This window comes from Camelina sativa, chromosome 2 (genome assembly GCF_030686135.1).
Source record: "Camelina sativa cultivar CO46 ecotype springtype chromosome 2, ASM3068613v1".
NCBI classification, from domain to species: domain Eukaryota; kingdom Viridiplantae; phylum Streptophyta; class Magnoliopsida; order Brassicales; family Brassicaceae; genus Camelina; species Camelina sativa.
Genome location: NC_141881.1, coordinates 1,442,828 through 1,468,903, shown reverse-complemented (window position 1 = coordinate 1,468,903; position 26,076 = coordinate 1,442,828). Strand labels below are relative to the sequence as shown.

The window sequence follows — 26,076 nt, the reverse complement described above, 5'->3', positions numbered from 1 at the left end:
TTATAATATTGTATATATATAAATTCATTGAAATTATATATATATAAGGACTTAAAGGCCACTCCTATAAAATTTTATAACTTTCTTGTAGATGTTACTTTACTTTCCTTTTTTTGGCGGCAAACAAACGATTTTTTTTTATCACCTAACATAGAAAGTAATTAGTACTATTATTTATCATTAAGATTTGCAACATGAACCAATCATATGTCGAGATCATCATCCATTGTGACCTCATGTTTTTGACTAAACAAAAACAAAAATCTTCGACAGAATGGACGACGTGCCCTACACGTGCATGAAGACGAGATTTCACGTGTCACATGCATACCATTTTATTTCTTAGGTTTTTCTTATAAATGGATTAGTAGTTAAAAAAAAAAAAATTATAACATCGGATTAATCATAGTTTCTATACGGTTATGAGATATATATTGTTACCACTTAACAGAAGCGATTTTGAATGAGATAGTGGAACTGTGGAAGTGTTATGTACCTTGTGCCTTGTGGTCAGTTGTAGTAATGTCCGAACCTTTAACAAAAAAAAGTTGTTAAGACTTAAGTATAGATGTCAATTTCTTTCAATTTTAAACTAGTTAAATTTTGGTTCACTTGAGTTTTCTAACATAAGTACCCTTTTTAGAAAAGTAACTAATTCAAAAAAAAAAATATTTTAATCTATAAATCTTATTGTTGTTCAAGATGCTAAAATATTCGTCTTCCCAATGTTATGAGTTTAATAAAACAATGATAACCCCATATATATATATATGATATATCTAGAGTTGACAAAAAGATGATGACACTATACTATAGTATTAAAATGATAACATCAACGAATTAGATATCATGTCAGTTACTTTGTATATTTCTCTTCTTGCATATCTAAGACTATACAAGGTGTTCTCTTTTTTTTTTTTTTTTTTTTTCTATAGAAGCTAAGATTCCAAGGTTCCCTATTGTTAGATGCAACACATGTGTGACACAATATGAGAAGGGGATAAGTTAAAAAAAACAATAGTGTACAATGCATTGTTGTTTTTGGTACGCTCATGTATCATACCAAATTTTGGTACGTGAAAACGCCGAAAAGTGTGTATTGGGGTGCGTTGCGTCCATTATACACGTTTTTATGACCCTGGCCGGTTAATTAGGCCAAATAAAATCCCATTAATAAACGTCATTTAGATGGCACTCATGTAAATAGATCTCAAAAGTGTCAAAAATGCATATAGAAGTTCACAAAGATGTTATCCACCCTAATTTTCTCAAATTTCAAACATACAATATCAAATTTTTTGATTGATATACCACTCGTAGTCATTAGAATTAATAACTTTGAAAAAATTCTTTACTAGGAGTTAACCCATGATATACCACGTAATAATCTTTACTTTTACACAATTTTTTTAGTATTAAAATTGTATAATTTAAATTTTTAGTACTTTTTAGATTTAATCCAAGTGACATAACCTATACTTTATTTGATTACCAAAATTATGATTTTTGTGTTCTGTTAGTGTAGAAGATAAAATCGGTTTTATTTTCTTAATTATAATATTTTGAAGTCAAAATTTAATTTTAATTTGTAATAGAAGATTAGATTGTTTATTTATTTTTTAGAAAAAATTGAGATAATTTAATTTTGAAGAAAAACCGACATTTATTGTAGATTTATTTTAGGAAAGTTATGTTAAATAGAAATATTATATAACTATAAACCCAAATTAATTTAGATAAATAGGAATCAATTTAATAGAGATATTTTAGATAATTAATTTTGTTTGATTTTATAGCCATATATTTTATTTTGTGAAATTATTTAGGGATTAACTTTGCAATTAAATATAACTAAAAGGGTAGATAGCAAAATGTATTTCAAAATTGTTAATATAGATATATAATAAATAAATAATACAAAACCCTATTTAAATCGTTGTTATAAGCGTAAGTAATAAAGCTAACATGCAGTTATCTCACAAATAAATTTAGGCATTGTTCTTTAATGATTTGTTAAGCATAAATGATAAAATATTTAACAAAACATACTAACAAATCTGAAAGACATTGTTACTCAATGATTTGTTCCACTTTAACAATTGATTTAGAAATAAAAGGTTTCAGAAAAGAGTAAATATTCATATAAAATAAGATACGGAAAATAATATATCTTTTTCAAACTAGTGAAAATGATAATGTGATAATTTTTAAAAATTTGAAAGTACATAAAATTTAGGGATTTTGAATTAAACAAATGATCCACTATTTAAACTCTACGGTACATTTTTTCTATGCTTCCTTGCAACAATCTCCTCACCCACTTTCTCGTAGAGGTCCTGGTACTTCTCTAGCAACTGCTTAAGGACTTTTGTATCCTTAACAGTCATCGGATCGACTTCCCACCAAGCGTCGCTCTCCTCTTTGATCGCCTTTGCCATGGCCATCCTTTTCTTTTTCTCAGCATCAACCTTCTCTACAAGACTGTTGTAGACTTTGTAGAGTTCTTTCATCTTTGCTTTATGCTGAACATCTATGTTCGATCGTTGCAGCAACGAGGATCCCTCTCCGTTAAGACACGGCTTCACAACATCAATCCCATTTTGGCGTTTTGAGATCGTAACCACCAAATTTTCTACATTTTTCATGTTAATTTTTTGTTTTCCATTGGATTTTCTAGAACTCATGTTAGAGACAGAAAACAAAAATTAATAAAAAAAAGAAGAAAAATTTGCAGTTTTAATTTGTATGTGTTTTTATTTTTTCCTGAGTGCAACTGAGTTTTTATAGGTTGAATGTTAGCAAAAAATTTCATGAAAATTGGTCAAATTCTTATCAGATTAATATTTAGAAATTCAGTTTACTTTATTGTAAACTGATTTAGAGATCATATTTGACTGAGAATTTATGTCATAATTGAAAAATATTCAGTTTCAAGAAGTTAGTCAAATATGTAATCCACTTAATCTTTGACTACTACTTTTTTCTTGACTACTTATTGGCCACTTTTTGGAATAAACTATATGAGTCAATGTTCTATCATTACATTTATAGGAAATATATATTTTTAAATTTCTTTAGAAAATTCTGAAATGTATAGTTTTATTTAAAAAAATTATCAAATTATTCATGATAAAATGTTGACTCATATAGCTTATTTCCAAAATAAGAATTAGTCAAAAATTATGTAGGTTATGACATAAATCTCAGTCACATATGACATAATATCTAAGCCACTTAAACAAGAACGGTTAAATTTCTAAACATTAATTTAACGATTACTGACAATTCTTCATTTAGTTTAAAACTATTATTTTTTGGTTTAATATTCATAATATTCATAATTCTTCATAATTTTAATATTTCTGATAAATGTATTCTTCATTTAGTTTAATATTTATATCTCACAAAAAAATATGCTTAATTTTATAAAAAAAATATTTTTATTATTATATAAAATCAAAGTTGTATTACCTCCGAGCTTAAGCAAACAAAAGAAAAAAAAGTTAACATAATAAGTTAAAAAAAATGAAGACTGGATTGTCACATTTTTGAAATATTAAAATGGGCGAGCTTGCTAATCCCATTTCGACATTTTTTTTTTCCACAATCCCATTTCGACATTTTGTATGTGACCATTCTGTCTTTGTATTTCTCAACTTAATTAATGTTAACTTTGTTTTTCGTTTTCTCTCAACTCAACTTGGATATAAAAATACATTTTTGACTTTAATCAAAACAAAATGAAGAGTTTTTAACTAAAATCTGAATTAAATTAAAATCAATAAGAATGCGAGAGTTTGGATGTAAACTTTTTTTTTTCATAATATATACAAATGAAAAGTTTGACAATACTTAGCTATACATTCTAGAGTGAGTATCGAAAAGTTCACATATAATCAAAAAATCCTTAAATGATAGCTTATGTTGCACGACATGCTAGATCAAGAATTATGTTTCAGATATTTTACATTGCCAGTGATTGGTAACACAAACAAAGTATTACAAGTTGTACAGCTTTGAATTTTTACCAATCACAAAAACTTTACTAAAAACTTTATTAAAAGTTTTACTCTCAGCTTTTTTGTACAACTTTCATGTACAACTCTTTTTTACAGCTTTGCATTATTCCGTAAAAGCTTACAACTTCAGTTTACAGCTTTTCTGTACAGTTTGATCTCAAAGTTATCTTCAAATGACATATCATAATTTAGATTTTCTCATAAATATTTTTTTTGTTTCCTTTTCTATTTTATACTCCCTCCGTTTCAAAATATAAGATGTTTTAGAGAAATTTTTTGTTTCATAATATATGATGTTTTCAAGTTTCTATGTAATTTTTGGATTAGTTTAGTATTTTGTATTATGCAATATTATTTTTGATTGATTAAACTTGTTAAAAGTAAAAACTTCTTAATATGCGTGCTTTAGTTAAAACATTATATATTTTGAAACGAAAGGAGTATTATATATATATATATATATATTGTCAACCATTGGACCACAATAGGTGGCCCATTAGATATGTAATATATATATAGTGTTTTATTTTATATTTGAAAAAACAAATTTTAATAATTTTATAAATTGTAACTAAAAAAGGCAAAATGAAAATAAAGTATTAATTAAATTCAAGTACGAATAATTTAAATTAAGTTTTTGATTTAAAAAAATATATTTTTAACTTAAATAAAAATAATAGAAACGTAAACACGAACACATGCAACTGCAAAAAGCATAAAAGAAATAAAAACCTATGCTGAATAACAAAGATTTGTAACTAGAATCATGTAGATGAAAAAAAAAAAAAAAAGATTTTTGGGCATGCGTCTCATTGGTGAGATTTGAAATGTGGATCCTTCGATCATCTGATGATGGCCAATTTATTACAACATGAATTCACATAATTTATAGAGTATGGAGTTAAAACTAAAATGTAATATATTTGTAGAATATATATAAAAAAAAATACCTTGAGGCTGTTTGTTTGCTAAATGCTGCGGCTGCGGCAGCGGCAGATTGAAACGACGTGTCAAGCGGAGTAGCAGCAATATTAAACGACACCGTGGGCTTGAAAATTAGAGATCTAAAAGAGTCGTCGATGGCATCTGGTAAGTCGCGACGGCATCGCATGATCGCTGAAAAATATCAGCGGCATATCAATCGTATCAGCGTTTATCATCTGCGACAGTTCTCTCTCATCTCTGTGTATTCTTCTCTCCGGCGATACTGTTTTTCTTCTTTACATGTCGCTACTGCAGCGTTTAGCAAACGAACAGCCTCCTTGTCTCTTTACTAGTGTGAATTTGAAAAGAACATTTTCAATCGTTTATATAAGATTTTGTAATTGTTATATTATTGATATTCAATAAATTTGTTCCGATAAAAGGCGTATATACTATCGTTGAACATTGACTAGCGAATATACTCTACCATTGAACATTGACTAGCCATTAAATGATATGAATAATCATGACTACTAGATTAGTACACTTGCTACAACACGAGTTAAATTTTGTTTTATACAATAGTTTTGTATATTTTCGTAAGGTAAAATATATTTTATATGTTTTATTAGTTTTAAAATAGTATAATTATATAATCTTAACATTTCATATTCAAACCTTCGCCCGTTATAAAATTATAACTCATTACATTTAACATGTCGTCTGCTATAAATAATTTCAATATATATATATATATATATATTATATTAAAGTATTTTTGGTAACTTTTTATATGTTAAATATTTACTGTATTCTTTAAAAATACTAAGTTAAGCTTGAACTGTAGAATTTATCATTAAATTGTTATTTCTTAATCGAACTTGAAAGTCAAATTCTTCATCATTTGTAAACAAAAATTCATGAATCTTCATTTTCCGTAAGGAAATGGTGTGTGATAGGTTTAATTTGATCAATAATGGTTTATAAACCCAAATTTTGTAGAAAAAAATAATGATAATTAGATTATGAGAAATGATATTTTTGTGTGTCCACCAGCCCGTCAGGTCTGGGCTTTGGCCTATGTACCAGTAGGGCCTAACCACTTTCCAACGGAATCTATTTATGCTAATGTAGATCACTTTTTGGGCTCTACAAATCCGGATTCCCAGATAGAGATTTTTCTTTGGCTTACGTGGTATATCCGGAAAGCACGAAATGCTTGTGTGTTTGAGAATCAGACGGAACGACCGGATGACATTGTGCGAGTAGCGCAAGGGGAAGCGTCCTCTTGGTTACAAGCCCAGGTGGAAGACGAGGGTGAGGAGGTTATTCCCTCCCCTATGGTTCCTATTTCTCGGCTCCACGGGCGTAACTCTCCCCTTCCACTGGTTTATTCTGGCTATCGATGTTTTGTTGATGGCTCTTGGAAAGAGACGAATACTTTTGCAGGTGCAGAATGGCTCTGTACTTCTTCGCAAGGATCGCCACCTATTCTAGGAGCTACCAACTACCGGTGCAGTCTATCTCCGTTACATGCAGAAGTGGAAGCTTTCAGCTGGGCGATGCGGTGCATGATTGGCCACGATTTCAGAGATGTGGCTTTCTTTACGGACAGCTTGGATCTGGTGAAGATGGTGTCTTCCCCCTCACGACTGGCTGGCCTTTGCAACATATTTGGATGGAATCAAGACGGATCAAGAGGAGTTCTCTTCTTTCTCTTTATTTCATATTTCTTGAAATGCAAATGTTAAAGCGGATTCTTTGGCACGCCAAGCGTGCTTATCTCCGCATCATGTTTTGTTTGTAAACAATTTTTTTTCAAATTGGTTCATTTGGGCTGATTCTTTTTGTTGACAAAAAAAAAAAGAAATGATATTAAATATTTGTACATTAAATAGTTAAAAAAAATTGACCCATAACCTGACATATTATGAATAGTTAAAAATCTGATGATGCTCCAGAACTTCAATCCACAGAATTACTTGCAAAACTTGGTATTTTTCATTATCATTCTTGTGCTTATAGTCCTCAACAGAATTCTGTTGTTGAGAGAGAACATCAACATCTTTTAAATGTTGCAAGACCTTTATATTTTCAATCAAATCTTCCTCTAGTTTACTGGCCATAATGAGTTTCTACAGCTGCATGCTTTCCTCATTAATAGAACACCAACACCTGTATTAGATGATAAAATTCTTTTGAAATCCTAAATAAGAAAATTCATGATTCTACTTTTCTAAAAGTGTTTGGTTGTTTATGTTATGCTTCAACACATTCACATGATAGGCATAAATTTACTGAAAGAGCTAGATCATGTGGATTTCTTGGCTATCAACCTCATTTTAAAGGATATAAAGTTTTAGATCTTGAATCAAATGTTCTTTCTATTATTTGTAATGTTGTGTTTCAAGAAACTATTTTTCCTTTTATCACTAACACGACTTCACAGGTCTTACTTTCTTTGATGATGTGATGCATTCTAATAATGAAAAACAAAATAATTCTTACATATATGATGATTTCTCTGTTACCATGCCTGAAGTTAATCCTGTTACTGCGTACACATATATTTTTGTATAGAAGTTTTCAACTTAAATTGAACGAGAGGAAACAAATTTACATGACAGCCCATGCCATGTGGCTTGGTTGGATCAAACCCATAATTAAAAGCCAAAAAGATTAAACACTAAAACCCATTTTTAGGAAACTAATACGAAACAGAAGAATGGCGAATTAATGAAAGTAAACAATTTCACATATGCTGATGAATAGATGTATGAGAGTAAAAAGGTCTAGGAAAAATCAAATGGAACAGTCAAAAGCCACAACTAAAGCATTTGAGAGGGAGGGTTGGAATTAATTACGCTGAAACTAGAAGACGTGTTCAGGTGTTTATGAAGAAATGAAGGAAGATAACTTTATGCCTAAGGATGGAGGCTTGATTATCTTTATGCCTTATTTATTCAATAATTTTGTATTCCATGGTACGGAAAATTTTGGATCCTATAGTTTCTTGTAACCAACTCTCATCGAGTATTTAGACTAAAATATTTTTCATTTAGTATCTTTTCCCTTTTTAAATATCTCTTTTTATACGTACCAACATCAAATTTTTATTGATACTTATTTCTTATGCATAAAATATTGCTTTTAAAGTTTCATTCGATTTTTACTATAGTAAATAAATAACTTGCATTCACATATATATAGTAAAGTTAAATAACTTTGTACCACAATTTTATCCTGTTTTAATTTGCCCGACTTTAACTTGCATGCCATTAACCCTTTTACCGATTCTTTGGAAATTTTTTTTTTTCTACCGATACTTTGCCTTGTTCATATACGTTGCTTTATGCAAAGTATATCATCTATACACACGTCTGAAGTTTTTTTCTAGATCTTTAATCAACAAGAAAAAGCAACATGCATCAGCATCACCTTTATAATTTCCATAATTAGATTTCTATGGATATCAGAATTATTTGGACTGAAATTAAACTAGAAAAAGCGTTTGAATGACCCTTCAGTCTAAGAGTCGGTGAGAAAGCCGACCAATGCAAGGGGTCAAAATTTTCACCCTTTAAGAGCATCATTAATCGAGAACGACTCAACGTTTCTCAAAAAAACCAAAAAAAATATTTTTTTTATAAATTATTATTATTTATTTATTTCCTCATTGCTGTTTCACTTAACAAGTGACACATGTCACACTTGTTCTGAGAATCGATTCTCAAGTGACTTGGGAAAGAAACGATTCCTTTCTTTTTTTCCTTCTCTCTCTTCCTTTTATTATTTTCTAATAAGAGTATCTGAGAGAGTTACTCCCAGTAACAAGTCAAAATATCAGTTTATAGATAAAAAAAAGAAATAGTATAGTTTTTATATCATAGTATTTTATTTTACTTTGTGCGTTTTTCAGCTCTCTCTATATGTTTTATATATTATATATCTCTAGACTTTCTAGTTAGCAATCACACCTAGGGCCAAAAGCCCAAAATGGTCTAGTTCACAAGAACAACATCAATTTAAAAAGCGTAGGCGTCATCGGAAGGTTTGTCCGAGAGAACAATAACGATGAACAATATAGGCACATAGAGGACCTCGATACAATGAAGATATAAAAGTTGAGTTTTGCATAGTATACACTCACTACTACAGTACTACAAGTATCAATCGAAACAGAGGTTTCTGGGATTCACGTGAGTTTCTCGTGACCGGCGTACAGACACACACGCACGCACGTATAGAAACGATTTACAATTTTAGCGCAAAACACACACACAAATACAAAATACTTGGAAAATGATATGAACAAAACGACGCCGTATTTTTAAAACAAGAACCGTTGATGCATTTTCTTCTTTGCTTTCTTCTCTTTGATAGGATCCAAGCTTGGTTTCCACCCTCTTCCCGACAGTTGCCTGTTCAAAAACTCCGGCCTCTCTTCCTCCTCCATCTCCGCCTCCAACCTTCCAACAGATGTAGCAGCAACCACCACCGAGTCGGCGGCCGGATTAATATTCTTATTACTTCTAGTAGTAAACCAAGGGAGAATCCCTTCATAGTAGCTAAACGATGACCTTACCATCGCCGTGGCGCTAAATAGCATTTTCCGCATCTCCTCTGACGTCAGCACCGCCGACGATGATGATGATGATTTGGTGGCACCGCTATAGCTTCTTTTGGCGGGGAGCACCAAATAGATCTTCCCCGGCTCGAGTGTTTTGTCAGCCGGCAAAGGAGCCAGCTTTTTCTTCACCGTTTTTGCAGCGTCGTTGTTTTTCCGGTGGTGATTGTTGAATGATATTGATGACGGATCAAATTCGACAACCACGTGTTGCGGATTTTCCAGCATGATCTCAGCCACCGTCGTCTCTTCCTCTAAGTTTTGTACTCTTCCATCAGATAATACGACTTTTCCGGCAGCCATCGCTGCCGCATCCAACTTACGAGAACCGGCAACGTTACCCATTGTCAGATCAGAATGCTCTTCTTAGAACTATGTCTTTGAGTCTTATGTAAATATATATAACACACACACACACACACAACACTCGTGAAATGGTTTGGTTTGTATTGAGTTCGTTAAACGGTTCCATCTTTTACTTTAATGATAATTTATTCATATACAAAACAAAGAGCGTAATGGTGGGATCATGGACGATAAAAAAAAAAATTGATGGGTTTGTTGAGTAATCTCACGGATGGTTTGATTGCACTTGAAAGTTTCATCAAACGGTCGAGAAACTCATTAGCTGCTAGTACATCTATATCTACATCTACATTACACACGTATTTAAACTTTTCTTATTTATATACTGACTAATGCGTGAAACGAAAGTGAAAAAAACTGGTCAACCACACATCTCTTTCTCTATTGGGTTAGTTAACTAACTTCACATTAAAAACAACTTTTTCATCTTCTATTTCAATAATATATATATCGAGACATGTAATGTTAAAAAATTCACTAGAAGAAACAAACCAGTCAAGGATCAAACAAACGAGAAGCTACAACGTTTTAAGACATTTTCTTACAACACATTGAAAAAAAAAAAAAAAAAAAAGGCAAAGACAATAAGGTTTAATAGTATAAGCATGGCGGGGTGGGGGAGTGAGTGTATAGTCTCTAGTAGTCTTACTTGATGTATTGAGAGACCCATTTAAAGCCTTCGCCATAACCCATTTTCCTAACGATACTGCACATGAAAACCTCCAACGGCCTTACATTAGAATCCGTTAGATTCACTTTACCTTTTCCTGTTGTGAAGTTGGAGAGGCCGAGATGGTAACGTAGCTCGTCCTCTGATGCAGCATACGGTATGTCGATTTTGTTTCCTAGGATAAGGAACGGAACATTGGCTAGAGATTCGTCCGAGAGAAGGGCGTCGAGTTCCTTTTTAGATTCTGCAAATCTCTCTTTGTCGTATGCATCAACTAAGTAAACCACAGCATCAACCTGAAGAGAAAACAGAGTAATCATCCCATGGTTCATTATAACTAGAATTGACAAAACCATCATAAAGAGAAATCTGAAAAAAATGTATTATTTTAGTTTTTTTTTATAACTTCGGAGTGATCCTAAAGGCTTCGCCCAAAGACTAATCTCCTGGTACCGGGGGAAACCATGTTAAAATTCGAACCCCGTAACCAATGCTACTCGATCCTAGTTGGCAGTACTTTTCTCCCTTTACCACCCAAATCTGAAAAAGGTACCTTAGCATAGTAATCTTTCCAAACCCTGCGAGCAATCTGATGACCACCCAAATCAAAAGCCTTGAATTTGATTTTTCCAATGCTGAGTTCTTCAGAGGTTGGATGCTGCGTCGGCTGATGCTGTACCAATCTCTGTTTTTTTAACCCAAAATTCGAATTAAAAGATTCAATTTAATAAAGTCAATAACAACAATTACCTAAATCGATCTGAAGTATAAAGCTATCTCTACTAGAAAATCAGAAACTACAGGAACACGAATTGGATCGAGAGAGAGAGAGAGAGAGGGAACCTCGTCTTTCAACATGTGAAGCAAGGTGGTTTTACCAGCATTATCGAGTCCTAGAAACAATATCTTAGCTTCTTTCTGCCATAACCCTAACGAAGCGAGTACGCCATAGAACCAATCAACCATGAACATGATGATGACCTGACTCGACTCTTACTGCTCAGATCATACAACGAACCACCACAACAAAACTCTCAAAATTTATTCTCGATCGAGAGAGAGATGGGAGGTTCAGGTTTCTAATTTAGCTTTTAGGAAGAAGACGAGTAAAGGACGAGTAAAGGACGAGAAGAAGAACGGCAAGCTGTTCGGATTCTGGATTTCCAAAGTAAAAGTAAAAACGGCAAGCAGTTCGGATTCCGAAATCACAAACGGATTTTACAATGGATGGATCCCGTCTGTATGTGTTTCACGTAAAAAAGCAAGCCCAATTAGAAGCCCATTTAGATATCTAACACAAACTATTAAACGAATTTACGAAAAATAGTTTTATATGTACAATTTTTTATGGATATATCTGATTTTTTTTTTTTTTTTTTTGTTGGTCACTTTCTTTTGATACTAATGAACATTTATTCTTCAACAAAAAAAGACAAGAATCTCTACCAGGCAATATTTATACTTTCTGGCTGCGCAATTTAAGTTATAGTACTAACAAATTAATCAATAATGTGCATAATACAAGAATCTACCAGAAAAAATGATTAGTCGGCGAATTTTATAATTAGATGTTTCCTTTTAGTAATAGAAACCCCCAACAAAAATCCAACGTAGAAAGATAAGGTCCCCAAACACAAAATGGAGATAAGCACAAATGTCAGCGTCTAATAGTGTCATGATATTTTTGATATAATTAATAATACTGATAATTACTAATATTATAATAACAAATGATGAGATAATTGTCTAGTGTCTTAATATTTTGATATATACATATGTTTGTGTCTTCGTTATCGATAGAAAACATCAAAGCATGGGATCATCGACGAATTATAATCCAAAAATGGATATTGACCTTAACAATATCTTCAGTATGTGTTTTGTTAAAATAATGAAAGTGAAAACGTACTATAGTTAGTTTCTGATACTGATAGCTAGTATGGTCAATCTTCATAAAAGCATACTCTGTTTTTAAAACCTTTGATTTAGTACTTATTTACATATGTTGCCATTAAAATGATATATAATTGAATTATAGAAGCTATACAATTTGTTTCTACGATGTTTTAGAATCGATTTTTAGTTAATACAATAAAACATGACGAAATTATATGTTTTATTTAATATTTGTAAAGTATTTACGTGAAAACATCATATAGTTAACAGGTTAAAAAAAAATAGGTAACAAATACTGTAGGTGAAAAGAAAAAGAACATGAATACTTTTTTGGCCAACATGAAAAAAAAAAAAAAAGAATTACTAAGGATTTATTGTTTGTTTGTTTGGTACACTGATAGATTATTATTTTTTTGGATAAAAGTGGAACCCACGAGTTTAAAATTTCTGGTGTACTGAGCAGAGATGACCAGGCGACCGTTGATAAAGCAATCATACAATCCATATTCAAAATTAGTTCCAACTTCATATATAATTGTTATATAAGTTTCATAGGTTGAACAAAAAAATTAGTACAGTAAAACTTTTATAAATTAATAATGTCTAGACCATAAAAATTTATTAATTTATAGAAGTTTTAATTTCTCGATAAATTATTAATTTATAAAGAGATTAGCCTAATCTGATAAAAAAAATAAAAAAAGATTTAATCGTTATAACTAATATTTTTATAAAATCAATTACATTGAAAATAATAATTATCATGTTTTGAAGATATCACTCAAAGACTTTTATATAGTAAAAATATGAAAATGAACTCTAATAAAAATTAATGTGTAAATATATACATATATTTAGATAATTTTATATACTTATTAATTTATATTATTAATGAGACCTATATATTTACAAAAAAAATTTCAAAAATATATTATTTTATTATATTATTGAATAGTGTCCAAAATCACACTAATCCCAACTTGAGACTAGGAAAATTTATTAATTTATCGAGTATTAATTCATAGAGATTCTACTGTATATGTTATACGTACATCCATAATCATATATATATATATATTTCCTTATAAATAGTCAATAGTTCGGGTTGCTAGTAGGTTTATGTATCAGGTTACCTTAAAAAGAAAAACTTACATTCACGTTATTTGATATAACTTATAATTATTAAGATACTACTAGTTGTAGTTTGACAAAATGAACATCCACGGCCAGAAGAATGTATACAAATCGACAATTCCAAAGAAGAAAATTGAAATTTGATTGGCATTTATTATGATGGGTGTGTTTTAGTTTGTTGCTGAACCAGTCAATCCTATGGTTTGACATTATTAGTTAATCCAAATATTTATTTAAAAATGCATTCAATACTAAATATAAAAAAGGCAAGAAATGACAAGAAAAAGTTTTTGCATGAATTGAAAGCTAACCTAATCATGTATTATTCTTCTACACTTTAGTGTGTAATAGAGTTTTAAGATCTAAAGACCACAGTGATTTGAAGGTTTGTAACTATTCTTACTACCCGTAAAGAAAACATCATCCAATCAAAAGATATACAAGTACGTAACTAGAGTAATCTTATTATTTTACATATAGACATACTAGATGAGAAAAGTCGAGGTTTATGTTGACTTGTGTGATCTCATCATAGTTGACAAATCTCTTTTTCCCTCAACTCTTAAATTCGAAATTGAATTAATCATTCTTCCAGCTCTTATTTACTTAACCGCGTTTTGTTTTATCAACTCTTTTTTTTTTAATGTTTTTTTTTTCAATCACAATATCACATTGCTGTAAACCCCAATAAATATTTCTAATTTCTTCCAATAATAAGTTCTTAAACAAACAAATAAAGGTCTTGAAACACGACAAAAGCTGCCATGCAATATTAATATGTCAAGTAGTATTTAAATCCTGCTTTGTTTCATGCAAAATATCATGAATATTTTTTGATTTCTCAACATATATGAATCTATAATATGAACTCCAAATATAAGAGAATTCAAAGTCTCTATCTTTAAAAATGATCTGAAAAAAAAACTAGTAAAACAATGTTAACTGGGAGTCAAATGTTGTTGAATTGATGATTCTTTCCCATTTTTTGTTGGTCAAAGATTCATTTACTGTTTTTTGCAATGTATTTGAATGAAATTTCAATATTATGTATTCATTTAGTTTGACATCAAACTCCTCTGCATATCGCGGGTTAAATCATGATCCGTCTTATTTATTTTATATAATTTCTGTAATTAGAAGAAAACAAAAAAAAACACAACATGTTAACAGGAAATCTGATTTTATTGGAATAATTAGAACGTTAAAAGAAGAAATTTGATTTTATTAGAATTTGAATAAAAGAGACTTAGTAAGGGGTAAAATCGGAAATTCGTATACTATTTGATAGGAAAAGCTGTGTATATAATAAAGGTTTCAGACTCTCTCTTTCTCTCTGCCAAAAAAAAAAAACAGAGCGACGAAGAAAAGTTTCAAAAGAATACAAATTAAGGATCAGTAAGAAAGAGAGAAAGATGATGGGAGATGTGGTTTTGTTCATAGACGACGACGAGAAGACGAATTCAAATAAACTGAGAATCACACGTTGCAGAATCTGTCATGAAGAAGAAGAAGAAAGTTTTTTCGAAGTTCCTTGTGCTTGTTCAGGCTCCGTTAAGGTATACAATTCATTTCACTACTTTTTACTTTTTTTTTTTTTTTTTCTTGTTTCTCAAAATTTTTCGAAATTGATGGGTTTTGGTGAATTGATCAAATCAGTTCGCACACAGAAGCTGCATACAACGTTGGTGTGATGAGAAAGGAAACACAACTTGTGAAATCTGTCTTCAGGTATAATTTTTTTAGCTTCTTGATTATCATTTTTTTTTTTTTTTTGGCTTCTTGAATTCGAAAAAAAAAGTTTTTGTGATGTGCGCTTCGCTGTATTCAGATAATTAAAAAAATATATATAAATATTTTGTTTTGTCTCCAAATTCTTTAGTTTCTTGAATTTGTTTAGTGCGTCACTGTTTCTTCATTGTTTCTTTTTGTCGTCAAATTATTTTTATGCCGATAATGAATAAATTAAGGATAATAATTTGATTGTCGCAATCACTTGTGGACTTGCGGCTCTTTTTTTTTCTTCCTTCATTCAGTGAATTATATTATAAAATATAAAAAGTTGGAAAACCATATGATAATTAGGCTCTTTTAGATATAACGAGTAGTGCAAATTAAGAATATCAAGAAACCATGCAGGTGTATAGAGATGGATACACAGCAGTTTCAAAACAATCTAAATTGATTGAAGAAGAAGAAGAAGAAGTCACAATCAGGTAATTAGATTTAATTATTTTGTAAAGACTCAAGAAGAAGGCATTTTAAAAATAAAATAAAAATAGATTGAATTATGCAAAAATAATTGACCCTATTGACGTGGTTTCTTGATTCTTTCCTTGCTTACGCGTTTAGAGATAGATAGCTTGCAAATAGTTTATTACTCATATTCTACAAATAATTTATAGTAACAATTTAAAAATTTGCTAGTTTTGTTTTAATGGAACAGAGTAAATGGACGACGAAGAAGAAGAAGATTAGTGTCTATAGCTGAATCCGATTTGTCTCAGTGTGGTTCTGTTGCTGATAGAGGAGCTTCCTTTTGCAGATCATTAACTTTTACTGTAAGTTCTTCTTTTCTTTCTCCTTTGATCATTTTTAGTTTGGATATAGAAAGTGATTAGTGATATATGAATATAATAATAAAAATTAGTTAAAAACAAATGATGAGACATTGGGGGAAAAGTCCATAGTTTAAGGAGCTCTGAAATAGATATGGCAACCACTACTTACTGTTTCATAGCTTTTTCTTTTTTGTTTTGGCCAAATCTATTTCGTAGTTATGTGGCAAAGCCTATAAATGTGAATATTTTTGTTGTAAGTTGTTGTTTGTGTGTGGGATATTATAATGTTTCTTTTTCCCCACCATGAAAAAAAGAAAGAACTCTTTTAACTTGTTTTTTTAAATGATATGTACATGTTACCGTTATATATATCTTTGTCACTATTTTTTCATCATCATAGTCCGTCTTTTTACCATTTATGTATGAAGTATTATTATGCTTTTTCTCCTCCATAGCTTTTACCATTTTTTTCTCTCTTTTTTTTTTGAGTTCATTGCGAAATTGGGGTAAGAATGGTTGGAATGTTGTTGCAAAAAAAAAAAAAAAAAAAAAGGACATAGGTTGGGTAAGTTGGTGGTTGGCCAAGAATTTGAGTTTTTAGCCCTTATTTACACATTATACAAAACCTTGTCTCACCTAAGACCACAACTCCTACCAAAATAATTTCTTACCCTTTACCTAATCAGGGTTAGTTTACATCTCATTATACTACCATCCATTTGTATTGTTTTACATAAACAAAAATTGGGTAACTTGAGTTTTTTTTTTTATATTCGGGTAGAATATTAGAACGATGAACATAAATAAATAATGTAATACAATTTTTTTTTTTTTTTGTAGCTTTCAGTTCTTTTGCTGATGAAACATACATTCGATGTGATATATGGAACCGAAGAGTATCCATTCACAGTATTTACGGTAAAAATACTCTTCCTTCTAAACAACTAATCATTCAGAATTCAGTATTTTGCTTTGCATGTACATATTTTAAAATATATATGAAATATTTTACAGGTACTAACATTAAAGGCCATTGGGATACTATTGCCAATGTTCATAATAATTCGAACAATCGCAGCTATTCAAAAAGCTCTTCGCCGTCTTCAACATCATGTAAGTTACCGAATTTATTTTAATTTCGCAAAACTCCTATATTATACAACTACGTAACAAAAAATATAGAAATATATTATTAGCATGTTTGACCTGACCATATATATATTCCAAATAAAATGCATGTGAGGTGTGAATATTACGATTCACGCATGCGAGAGTACGAATTAATAGTATGTAGGTACCACGTTTTGAGGATTTTGTTGTGACTTGTGATCATGTTCATGGGAAAAAAAATCTTTCTAAAGGAACTTTGACTTCGATTTTATAACAAAGTCCAAAATCCGCTATACATACATACCATTTAATGCCAAATGTGAAATATTCAACTTTGCTCTCTATTTTGTTTTTGACTTTTTGGTGACGTTTGACTTTTGAAAATAGGAATCTGATGAAGAAGATACGTTGAGCTCTGAGTCTGACGACGACTATAACTTGGAAGAAGAAGAAGATGATGAAGATGATGATGAAGAGCAACAACAACATTTGGCTTAAACCCGCTACTTAACCAACTTAACGCATTTTTTTCTTCTTTCTTTCTAATTTTTCTTTTTTTTTTTCTTTTACGAAATGCATCTATTCGATGCTTATGGTCATTACAAATTTACAAAGTATAATTAAAAAAAAAAACCGTAAATTTACATAAGAAAGTCATGTTTTTATCAATTCGCCTTCGCGTCTGAATATTTTCCATATCAATTTTCTTTACAGTTTAATCAAAAAAATTTCAAAAAATATCATCAACTTAGCTATAAAACAAAAGAAAATTAAATAAGAGTTTGTTATTATTTGACAATCGTCACTTTCACTTACTTTTTTACTATTTTCTACACGCACTGTTCCGCATCTAGCCACTTTTGTTAACGATGTACCATCACATTGACTCCACTGAGCCAATCTTATTTTCTTGTTGTCAAAAAAAAAAAAAAAAGAAGATGAAACAAAATCAGAGAATACTTCTATTCACAAAAATTAACCGATCCTACTATGCAACAGTCTGTGGAAAACCCAAAACTTCACAAAAGGCTTCAAAACCACACCTCAAGACTGAGTCTACCCGGAGTTCAAATTTCCGACTGACTTAGATTTTGACACAAGGGAAGCTCATGGATCAACATTGGTTAATGCGTTATAAGAAGAATGACAAACCAGAAAGGTACAGAGCTGTTAAATTAGCTGGTTAACTGGAGAAATGTGTTGGCCATGGAGTATAGCTTAGACAATGAGTCCATTGAAGTTGAGTTATCAGTTGATGCAACACTACTGATGATCTGCTTTATCATAGCTGCCAATTCACCATCAGTTTGTCCATGTTTTCTACCGTACAAGGCCTCAAATTCTTTGGATTTTATCACGGCTCTCTGAAGTACGTTATCTGGAAGACCTATGGAGATTAAACCAATAAAAGTATGATGAGTGAATGCTTCTGTTTAAGTGAGAAGAAAAGGAAAGCTTGAGGCAAGGGAATTCGATTTTTTTACCAGCTAACCGAGCAACGTTGACTCCATAGCTTTTAGGACATGCACCCGGTGTCAATCTATAGAGAAACGTAACTTCTTCAACTCCACCACTTCCTTCTCCTACTTGACATGCCATATGGCAAAGTGAGACCTATCCAACAAACAATATGACGATGGAACGGTTTTTGAGAAGTTTTCGAATGCACACACAACCAGATGACTGATAGTCTCAAGTCTTTCAAACTCAGAAACTGAAGCAGACACTTTTCATAATACCTTTGGATTGGTTTGATAATCTACAGAGAGACGATGATAATGAGTAGAGAATAATCCTCTACACTGCACCTTGTCTATGAAGTGCTCAAGTACGGATTCCCTGTAAATAGTTAAAATATTTCAAATGAACTGAACGATAACAGTAAGTCCCAACAACAAGATACGCAATAAATGATTCAACATACGCAATGGCTTGTCCATCCGAGGTGGCTGTTCCTCGTCCAAGCTCATCTAGCACCACCAGCGAGTTTCGGGTTGCTGATGTCTGCATATTATTATATTATAACTTTCTATCAATGTGTTTGTTGTTATTTCACATAGTTTAACAAAAGCATGTGACCAACACTCAAAAAGGTAACAACGGTGATAAGTTCCACATTAATCTTAGAAAGCTTCATGTAATCAATTTGACAAAACAATATTAACATTACTTACCAACATCACCGCGGTTTCTGAAAGTTCTGTTAAAAACGTGCTCTGTCCTGCCATGATATGATCTTTTGCACCCATCCGTACACAAATTCTGTCAACAGGCGAAACCTCAAAGGTTTCTGCTGGGACATCTGCTCCAATCTGTGAAAAGAACATCATTGCTTGAGTCTCTTTTATCAACATATAAATGGGTCAAGGTCCATTGCCTTCAAATTTTTTAAAATGATAGCTTACCTGAGCCAAGATTACAGCCAAGCAAACTTGGCGAAGAAGGGTGGATTTTCCACCCATATTAGGGCCTGTGAGGAGGATGAAACTGGCTTTCTCAGCACCACCTATTTTTACATTATTTGGTACAAAAGAACCTCTGCCTAACGAATCACCCCTTAGAACTGGATGCCCTAGACCAGTGGCAGATAAGTGTGGAACATCATCAGATGTAGAACCTGATACTACTGGGCGGCATCTTACTCCTTCATAAGAATCACTTGCAAAAGCGAGGCTAATCAACACGTCCAGCTCTGCAATAGAATGAATCCATGTCAACAATGTATCCACATAAACGTCAACAATGCATTGTTTTATAGAATGCATGCCTAATTCTATAAGACTATCTTCCACCCATCATGCCAATAAGATGTAAGTGAACCATACCTCTGCCTAAGATTCATTTTCGTCTGCATGCCTACTTCTAACTGAGGTTATAAAGTGTGGAATCAAATCCAATTCTAACTAGTTTGACTAATGTTCACAACGAAAAGGGCACAAGCGATGACCCACAAAGCTAGCTGGGTGACAGTTAACAGGAACTCAATACGAAATATACATATTCTCCAGGAAGATGCTGACAATTTCTTAATACAAAAACTTATAAAGCATGAACTTGTCCATACCAGCTGTTGTAGAAACCAATTGTCTCCATTTTTCTTGATGCTCGCAGAAACGTCCAATTAATCTCTGTGAAATGCTCTTTAGAGCCGATTCTTTTTCAGAATTTGCTTGTGATAGCTCTTTTAATAATTTCTTGATGGTAGGAGTCCAATATCGGAAAACACCCTGAAAGAGAGTAAACAACAAGAAAATCTCATGTTTAAATTTCAGGGTCTATATAGTAAATATATCCGCATTTACGAGAAGACTACATATCCTCCTAACAGTGAGGGCACAATCATGAAACACGAGGCAGAAATACTCAACTAAAACCATCATATCGACTTGTTGAGTATGAAAGTGAAATGCCAATTTCTTTAGAATTGTACAGTTTTTACCTTTTTCGATGAGCATAACTCATAATCATTAGGAACACTCCCACTTAAAATTTCAGGAACTTCCAAGAGGTATTCGTCCTTTCCAACTGTAACATAATTTATCTGGATAAGAAGACAAAATATCACCAAAGCTCTGATTAGAAAACCCTCGGTTGATTAGCCATTTAAGGAAATCAAAAAGTGAAGTAATTCTCACTGATGCATCTCCAAGTAATTTCCGTTGCTCTTTCAGATGTTTTTTCAAACTGGACTCAAATTCTTCTACTGTTTTGCAGGCACAATCATACTCTTCATCAGCTCCTTCATGGGGTATTACACGCCCAGAATTGTGAGCTTCTACCCAGTCAAAAGCATCCTTGAAATACTTAATGGAGGATGATATATTCGGAAGACTTTGACCTGACATAGAAATGATATTAGATGCTCTGCGATTTGCCAGGAGTTATTAAATGAAGCTCTGGATAGGCAGCAAATTGATGTACCAGGAGTTAATAAAGTAAGCAGACGCCTGGATTTATCATGGTTCAAAATAGCACGGAGAGAAGAGCATGCTTCTGCCATTGTTTCACAACCACGTAGAGTTGATATGAATTCTTGTACCAGCTTCTTTGCCGTATCTTCATATAACACCACTTTATCTCCGTTTCTCCCACTAGCTTCACTATTACACCACGTAGAGTTTTTAAAAAATATGTTTAGTAAATCTTTGGTATAAACATATAGTGTAAGAATTAACATGTCCTCAGTCCAGCTAATCCCTTACATGCTAGAAAAAATACGTGCAATCAACCGTTCCATGTCTGGAAGTCTGGACAACGCCTTCCGGAATTCCAGTGAGTACGGAAGATTTTCACCCTGAAGGTAGGGACAATACCATAACACATAGAGTTGTCAGATGGATAGTGTAAATGAAGAAGCAGAGTAAGCTTCATAATTAGTTGAAAGCATCATCTTAGCCAGTTAAACGGTGACAAAACATAATCTTGAACAGAAATGGGGGAAATAGTGTAGTTTTGGAGAGATTCATGAATTAAAAAATAGAAATGAAAATGGATCAAATGGGAAACCAAGTTGACAAGTTATTTTCTAGTTGAGAAACAGAGAAACGTATTCTATTGCTTGTTAGAAGACTCACCCGCAGAATTGCTACAGCATCTTGTCGTTCCTTGATCATTTCCGGATTATATAAAGGTCTTGCCAGCCATGTTTTTAGTAACCGTTTCCCAGATGCAGTGACGCATTGATTCAGTTGAGCATACAGCGTTCTTCAAAAGACAACATTCTTAGGTTAAGATCACATCAATCATTTAATAAAACATAGTAAGATTGAGAAAACTTTACCCCGAATAGCCTCCATTTCTACTGTTTTCAAATATCTCAAGGTTTTCGAGAGCAGCAGCATCAAGAACCATGTGCTGTTTCTCATAAACGTTGCTGAAATCACAGTAAGGCAGGGATTCAAACTTGGCAAATCTAAGCAGACTCTCATCCAAGAATGCTTGTCGCAGGTAGTAAATGGCACCACCAAGAGCAGAGAGTGCCAGGCTGCCATTCTTATCTTCAGTTGCTAATTCAGTCAGCATTTTTGGAAGGAAGCTTGAACCATCACCTAGAATCTTTTCCTCGCTAGAATAAGCAGAAGACGGTTGACAACTGATTCGCTTGTAGAAAATTCCAACTTCATGCATGGTCTTCTCTGCATCCCAGAATTCAGAAAGTGGGACCAGATTATTTACTAAGGGATTTCTGGTTTGTCTAACTATTGTTCTCTCGGTTGCAGAACTCAACACCTTAGCTGGTTTAATAATTTCAACCGGCCTTATCTCAGATAGCAGGCAAGATAATGCACTGCAATCTTGATCATCCTTGAACTGGTAGGAACGGAAAAAAATGCCATCAATAAGAATAGAAAAGTAGAAAAAAAAATCCACCAAGAAAGTTCCTAAGAGAGTTATAATTCGAGAAACGTTACGTATGCTAAGTGCAACCAGGCACCAAAATCCAACGACTAGAACTCACCTGACCCAGCATTATCTTCTTTGTCGCAACATCAACCAAACAGACACCAAAATTGTGGTCTGCTTTCTGATCATTTAAACTTTCTCCTCCTTCAGTCAATGCCATTAGATAAGATGCATCCGGATTAGTTGATAGCATCTCCCCATCTGTCAGCGTGCCTTTTGTAACAACTGCACATATTTCACGCTTCACAACCTACAAAAACAGGATTAGTGTCACTAGGAGTCCTCCCTATCATAAATTTTAAACTGGCATCAGCCAAGGTGAACAAATTTTAGTTTCAAGAGCAAACAAATTAATTGACTTGAAAATGATGATGCCTACTAAATTAGATTCATAGTTGAACATACTTTATCCTTGGAACCTTTCTCTTTTCGGCGTTGGTCCAGCTGATCAGGTGTTTCTGTTTGCTCCACTACTAAAACGCGATAGCCCTGTTCCATTCAATTCAATTCAATCCAATCAAATTTCTTTCTAACCCAAAGTACAACTTCTGCCCATGAATGTAATTTCTCCACTCGTAACAAGAAATAGATAATGCTTGAACTGGAGTAGCTATAATTCTGGACACAAACCTTTCTAACTAGTTTTTCGATGTTTACAGAGAAATTCTTCTCCGGAAATCCACAGTGAGGTTGTTCTCCCTACAAAACAAAGGCATATGTCAGATACTTGCAAATAGAGAAACATTAGAAACATGATAAATTTGTAATGTAACACCAATGAAAATAACCTTTTTAGCATGATCTGATGTCAAATCTTTGGGTTTTTGGACAGTTTAAAAAGATGTATTCTCAAATGCGTCAACTAGTTATGAGTACAACGAGTTACCTTCATGTACTGGATATCCAGTTCCTTGGCTCCTACATGTGCATCCATCTCAAAAAGCTCATAGAATTTACCCATCTGCTTGTCACAAAAGAATACCATTTATCCGAGAATCTCCCATCAATTAATAAGTTTTACTAAAGAAGTAATTATTGATTTACCTTGAAGAATACAACTTTGTCCATATGCTTTGATTTAAACTCCCACCATTGTCTCTGAAATAAGGCCATAAAATCAAATAAGTGAAAGTTGATTAGCTTCACCAAATATCCTGAACCCGATTTACATGTGCTCTTTCTTACCTGGCCTCCAGTCAACTTTTTCACAAAATCAGGAGGAAGGTAGAGTGTCCTCGGATCATAATTTTCATCGGTAGGGCGTCTCCTTTTAGCATCTCTTCGGTCCCTGTTCAACAGAAATAATTTTCAAGAACAAACACGTCAAAACTTAGCTAAAATAGGAATCATGCAGCATAATAGTACATCATGAAGTTAAAAAGAAAATTAGAGATGTTACTGCAAGTAGGAAAAAATATTGCTTAAAGAGACGAGGTACCCTTATGTGTACATTTTAAATTCTCTAAATTATCTACTCTTAGCCACCGTAGCAAATGACCTCTAAGATGGAAACAAATTTGTGAAAGACTTACACTCCCAGGAAGCGGAATTTCTCAGATTCACGAGCACCAAATCTAGCCAGAGCATCTCCATCCAATATGTTATCGTCCAAACCCTTGACTACCTTATCAGCTGCATTAAGACACAAAGAATATTTAGCAACCAACAACAAATACTATCTGAAAAACCATAGTCAGAGCAAAAGACATCACAAACCAAAAATTGCAAAAACAAGCATGATATGTAACAACAAGAGACTCTTAGGTTTACCTTCTACAATCTTCTTCGGAGGCTCCACAACAGAAGCCTTAAAACCTTTCAAAATAGTGTCTTTATCAGTCCTGCTTTTCTTCTCACTGCCTGATTTCGTTACTTCACTACTCTTCCGCTTTCTAGAGTCAATTTTGGAAACTCTATTAACCTTGGGAGTTTCTTCATCTTTCTCTTCCAAGAGCGCTTCTTCATCCATCTCATTCTCATCAACCAATTCCACATCATCATCTTCTTCACTCTCGCATACCTCTTTCCCCACGTTCTTCCCCCAGTCTTCATCGCTAGAATCATCACCATCACTTTTATTTTCTTTCTCTTCTTCCACATCGCCCATCTCCACATCATCATCATCATCATCATCCGTGACAACTTTTCTCAAAGCCGAAGCGCCTCGTCTCAATCGCTTAAACCTATCTCCTAATTTCTCCCCAACAACCCACTCAATCTTCTCCTTCCTTAAATCCAAAGACTCTTCTTCCCCATCTTCATACTCGACTACATGCTTACCCTCACCCTTATCATAAAAAGTCACGCTCCCATCATACCATTTCTTATCCAACGGCCAGAAAACCCTAACCTGCTTTCCCACCACCTCGTCCCCGTACGTGATTTCCGCCGATTGAGGAGGCGAAGGAGTCTGTCCGATGACGAGCAAAGGCTTCTTAAACTTGGACTGTATAGGAGAAGGAGTCGCAGGACCAGGGGTGGGACTACGAGCAGGAGGATCGGGATTAGGGTTCAATTTGGGGGTTTTTTTAGGCGGAGACGGTGACGGAGAATTAGGGTTAGGGTTGTTAGATTTGGGGGTTTTTTTATTGGAAAGAGATGGAGCTGGTGACGGAGACGGAGAAGGAGAAGATGAAGCAGATTTCCCAAAGAAGGAGGTGATTTGACGCTGCTGGTTCACCAACGGAGATCTTCCACTGATCTGACGGCGAGATGGAGCCATCGGAGAGTGAAAAAAAAAAAGCGGAAGAGATTGGAGAGGGAAAGAGAGAGAGAGAGGGAGAAGGAAAGTGAAACAGCCGGCGAAGAGAGTGAGAGAGAGTGTGATTGATGAGAGAAGAAGCCTATTATTATGTAGAGTAGAGGGATAGCGCGGGAGTATTTCACCGGGAAATACACCGGCGAAACTTGCAAATTGGCGGGAAACAACGCCTTAGTATAATAATAGGAAATGGTACTCTTTCCCTGATTCTCTCTCTCCGTGTCCGTCTCTCGAGATATTCATGCCGTTAAAGCTTTGCCCGGTATAGCTGGCTATTATGGGCTTAAACCGATCCTGAACCGGAATTAACCTCTGAACCAAATTATAACATTATACCACTTTAGTAATCTGTGGAGAGATCCTAAATGATTTTAGTAACTCTTACAAAGCTTTTATAAGTAACAAGCCCTTTTTTCATATATATATATATATATAAATTTGTACTGTATTTGATATTTTTTACAAAAATAATGGTGTCTTTTCCAAACCATCATTGTAAATTTGTAATACTAAAATCAAAGTCAACATCTGATCTCATCTATAACCATGGATATACTTTTGTTAAAAGTAACTTAATCAAACCAAGATCAAAACCAAAGTAAACCAAC

General features: G+C 33.0%; 6 protein-coding genes across 7 annotated transcripts; 2 read left to right on the top strand and 4 right to left on the bottom strand.

Annotated features, from left to right (window-relative positions):
- Window positions 1–2,129: 2,129 nt before the first annotated feature.
- On the bottom strand, window positions 2,130–2,736 carry LOC147948076 (uncharacterized). Its single transcript, XM_087476678.1, has one exon. It carries the CDS (start codon window positions 2,682–2,684, stop codon window positions 2,274–2,276), a length of 411 nt encoding a protein of 136 aa, XP_087332804.1. The 5' UTR covers window positions 2,685–2,736; the 3' UTR covers window positions 2,130–2,273.
- Window positions 2,737–5,968: 3,232 nt separating this feature from the next.
- On the top strand, window positions 5,969–6,694 carry LOC147948075 (uncharacterized). The gene has a single exon (XM_087491641.1). It carries the CDS (start codon window positions 5,969–5,971, stop codon window positions 6,692–6,694), a length of 726 nt encoding a protein of 241 aa, XP_087347767.1.
- Window positions 6,695–9,059: 2,365 nt separating this feature from the next.
- On the bottom strand, window positions 9,060–9,952 carry LOC104713688 (uncharacterized). The gene has a single exon (XM_010430868.3). It carries the CDS (start codon window positions 9,913–9,915, stop codon window positions 9,274–9,276), a length of 642 nt encoding a protein of 213 aa, XP_010429170.1. The 5' UTR covers window positions 9,916–9,952; the 3' UTR covers window positions 9,060–9,273.
- A 444-nt stretch (window positions 9,953–10,396) lies between these two features.
- On the bottom strand, window positions 10,397–11,742 carry LOC104713679 (small COPII coat GTPase SAR1A). Its single transcript, XM_010430857.3, has 3 exons — window positions 11,450–11,742; window positions 11,160–11,291; window positions 10,397–10,902 (listed from the first exon to the last, which is right to left on the bottom strand). Exons 1-3 carry the CDS (start codon window positions 11,576–11,578, stop codon window positions 10,582–10,584), a joined length of 582 nt encoding a protein of 193 aa, XP_010429159.1. The 5' UTR covers window positions 11,579–11,742; the 3' UTR covers window positions 10,397–10,581.
- Window positions 11,743–14,957: 3,215 nt separating this feature from the next.
- On the top strand, window positions 14,958–17,973 carry LOC104713668 (uncharacterized). 2 transcript variants are annotated; one of them, XM_010430845.2, is made up of 7 exons: window positions 14,958–15,192; window positions 15,293–15,364; window positions 15,773–15,849; window positions 16,080–16,194; window positions 17,035–17,112; window positions 17,209–17,307; window positions 17,692–17,973. In XM_010430845.2, exons 1-7 carry the CDS (start codon window positions 15,049–15,051, stop codon window positions 17,800–17,802), a joined length of 696 nt encoding a protein of 231 aa, XP_010429147.1. In that variant the 5' UTR covers window positions 14,958–15,048; the 3' UTR covers window positions 17,803–17,973. The 2 variants fall into 2 exon arrangements, 1 of the variants encoding a protein (XP_010429147.1); XR_015575172.1 differs by having other exon boundaries at window positions 14,974–15,192; window positions 16,061–16,194.
- A 270-nt stretch (window positions 17,974–18,243) lies between these two features.
- LOC104713659 (DNA mismatch repair protein MSH6) lies at window positions 18,244–25,714 on the bottom strand. The gene is made up of 21 exons (XM_087479451.1): window positions 24,478–25,714; window positions 24,240–24,339; window positions 23,893–23,995; window positions 23,752–23,805; window positions 23,594–23,668; window positions 23,338–23,406; window positions 23,113–23,196; window positions 22,763–22,957; window positions 22,085–22,614; window positions 21,879–22,008; window positions 21,507–21,598; window positions 21,226–21,404; window positions 20,940–21,142; window positions 20,744–20,845; window positions 20,369–20,531; window positions 19,710–19,996; window positions 19,479–19,616; window positions 19,229–19,308; window positions 19,044–19,143; window positions 18,789–18,918; window positions 18,244–18,691 (listed from the first exon to the last, which is right to left on the bottom strand). The coding sequence occupies exons 1-21, from the start codon at window positions 25,427–25,429 to the stop codon at window positions 18,480–18,482; spliced, it is 3,978 nt and encodes a 1,325-aa protein (XP_087335577.1). The 5' UTR covers window positions 25,430–25,714; the 3' UTR covers window positions 18,244–18,479.
- Between the last annotated feature and the right edge of the window lie 362 nt (window positions 25,715–26,076).

Coding starts and splice junctions, on each gene's coding strand:
- LOC147948075 (XM_087491641.1), top strand. CDS start 5,969: ATGAGAAATGATATTTTTGTGTGTCCACCAGCCCGTCAGGTCTGGGCT.
- LOC104713688 (XM_010430868.3), bottom strand. CDS start 9,915: ATGGGTAACGTTGCCGGTTCTCGTAAGTTGGATGCGGCAGCGATGGCT.
- LOC104713659 (XM_087479451.1), bottom strand. CDS start 25,429: ATGGCTCCATCTCGCCGTCAGATCAGTGGAAGATCTCCGTTGGTGAAC. Junction 21,405..21,506: donor GCACGTATTTTTTCTAGCAT/GTAAGGGATTAG, acceptor GTGGTGTAATAG/TGAAGCTAGTGGGAGAAACG. Junction 19,309..19,478: donor CAGAAACCGCGGTGATGTTG/GTAAGTAATGTT, acceptor AATAATATGCAG/ACATCAGCAACCCGAAACTC.
- LOC104713668 (XM_010430845.2), top strand. CDS start 15,049: ATGATGGGAGATGTGGTTTTGTTCATAGACGACGACGAGAAGACGAAT. Junction 15,193..15,292: donor CTTGTTCAGGCTCCGTTAAG/GTATACAATTCA, acceptor TGATCAAATCAG/TTCGCACACAGAAGCTGCAT. Junction 15,365..15,772: donor CTTGTGAAATCTGTCTTCAG/GTATAATTTTTT, acceptor GAAACCATGCAG/GTGTATAGAGATGGATACAC.
- LOC104713679 (XM_010430857.3), bottom strand. CDS start 11,578: ATGTTCATGGTTGATTGGTTCTATGGCGTACTCGCTTCGTTAGGGTTA. Junction 11,292..11,449: donor TTCACATGTTGAAAGACGAG/GTTCCCTCTCTC, acceptor TTAAAAAAACAG/AGATTGGTACAGCATCAGCC. Junction 10,903..11,159: donor GGAAAGATTACTATGCTAAG/GTACCTTTTTCA, acceptor TTTTCTCTTCAG/GTTGATGCTGTGGTTTACTT.
- LOC147948076 (XM_087476678.1), bottom strand. CDS start 2,684: ATGAGTTCTAGAAAATCCAATGGAAAACAAAAAATTAACATGAAAAAT.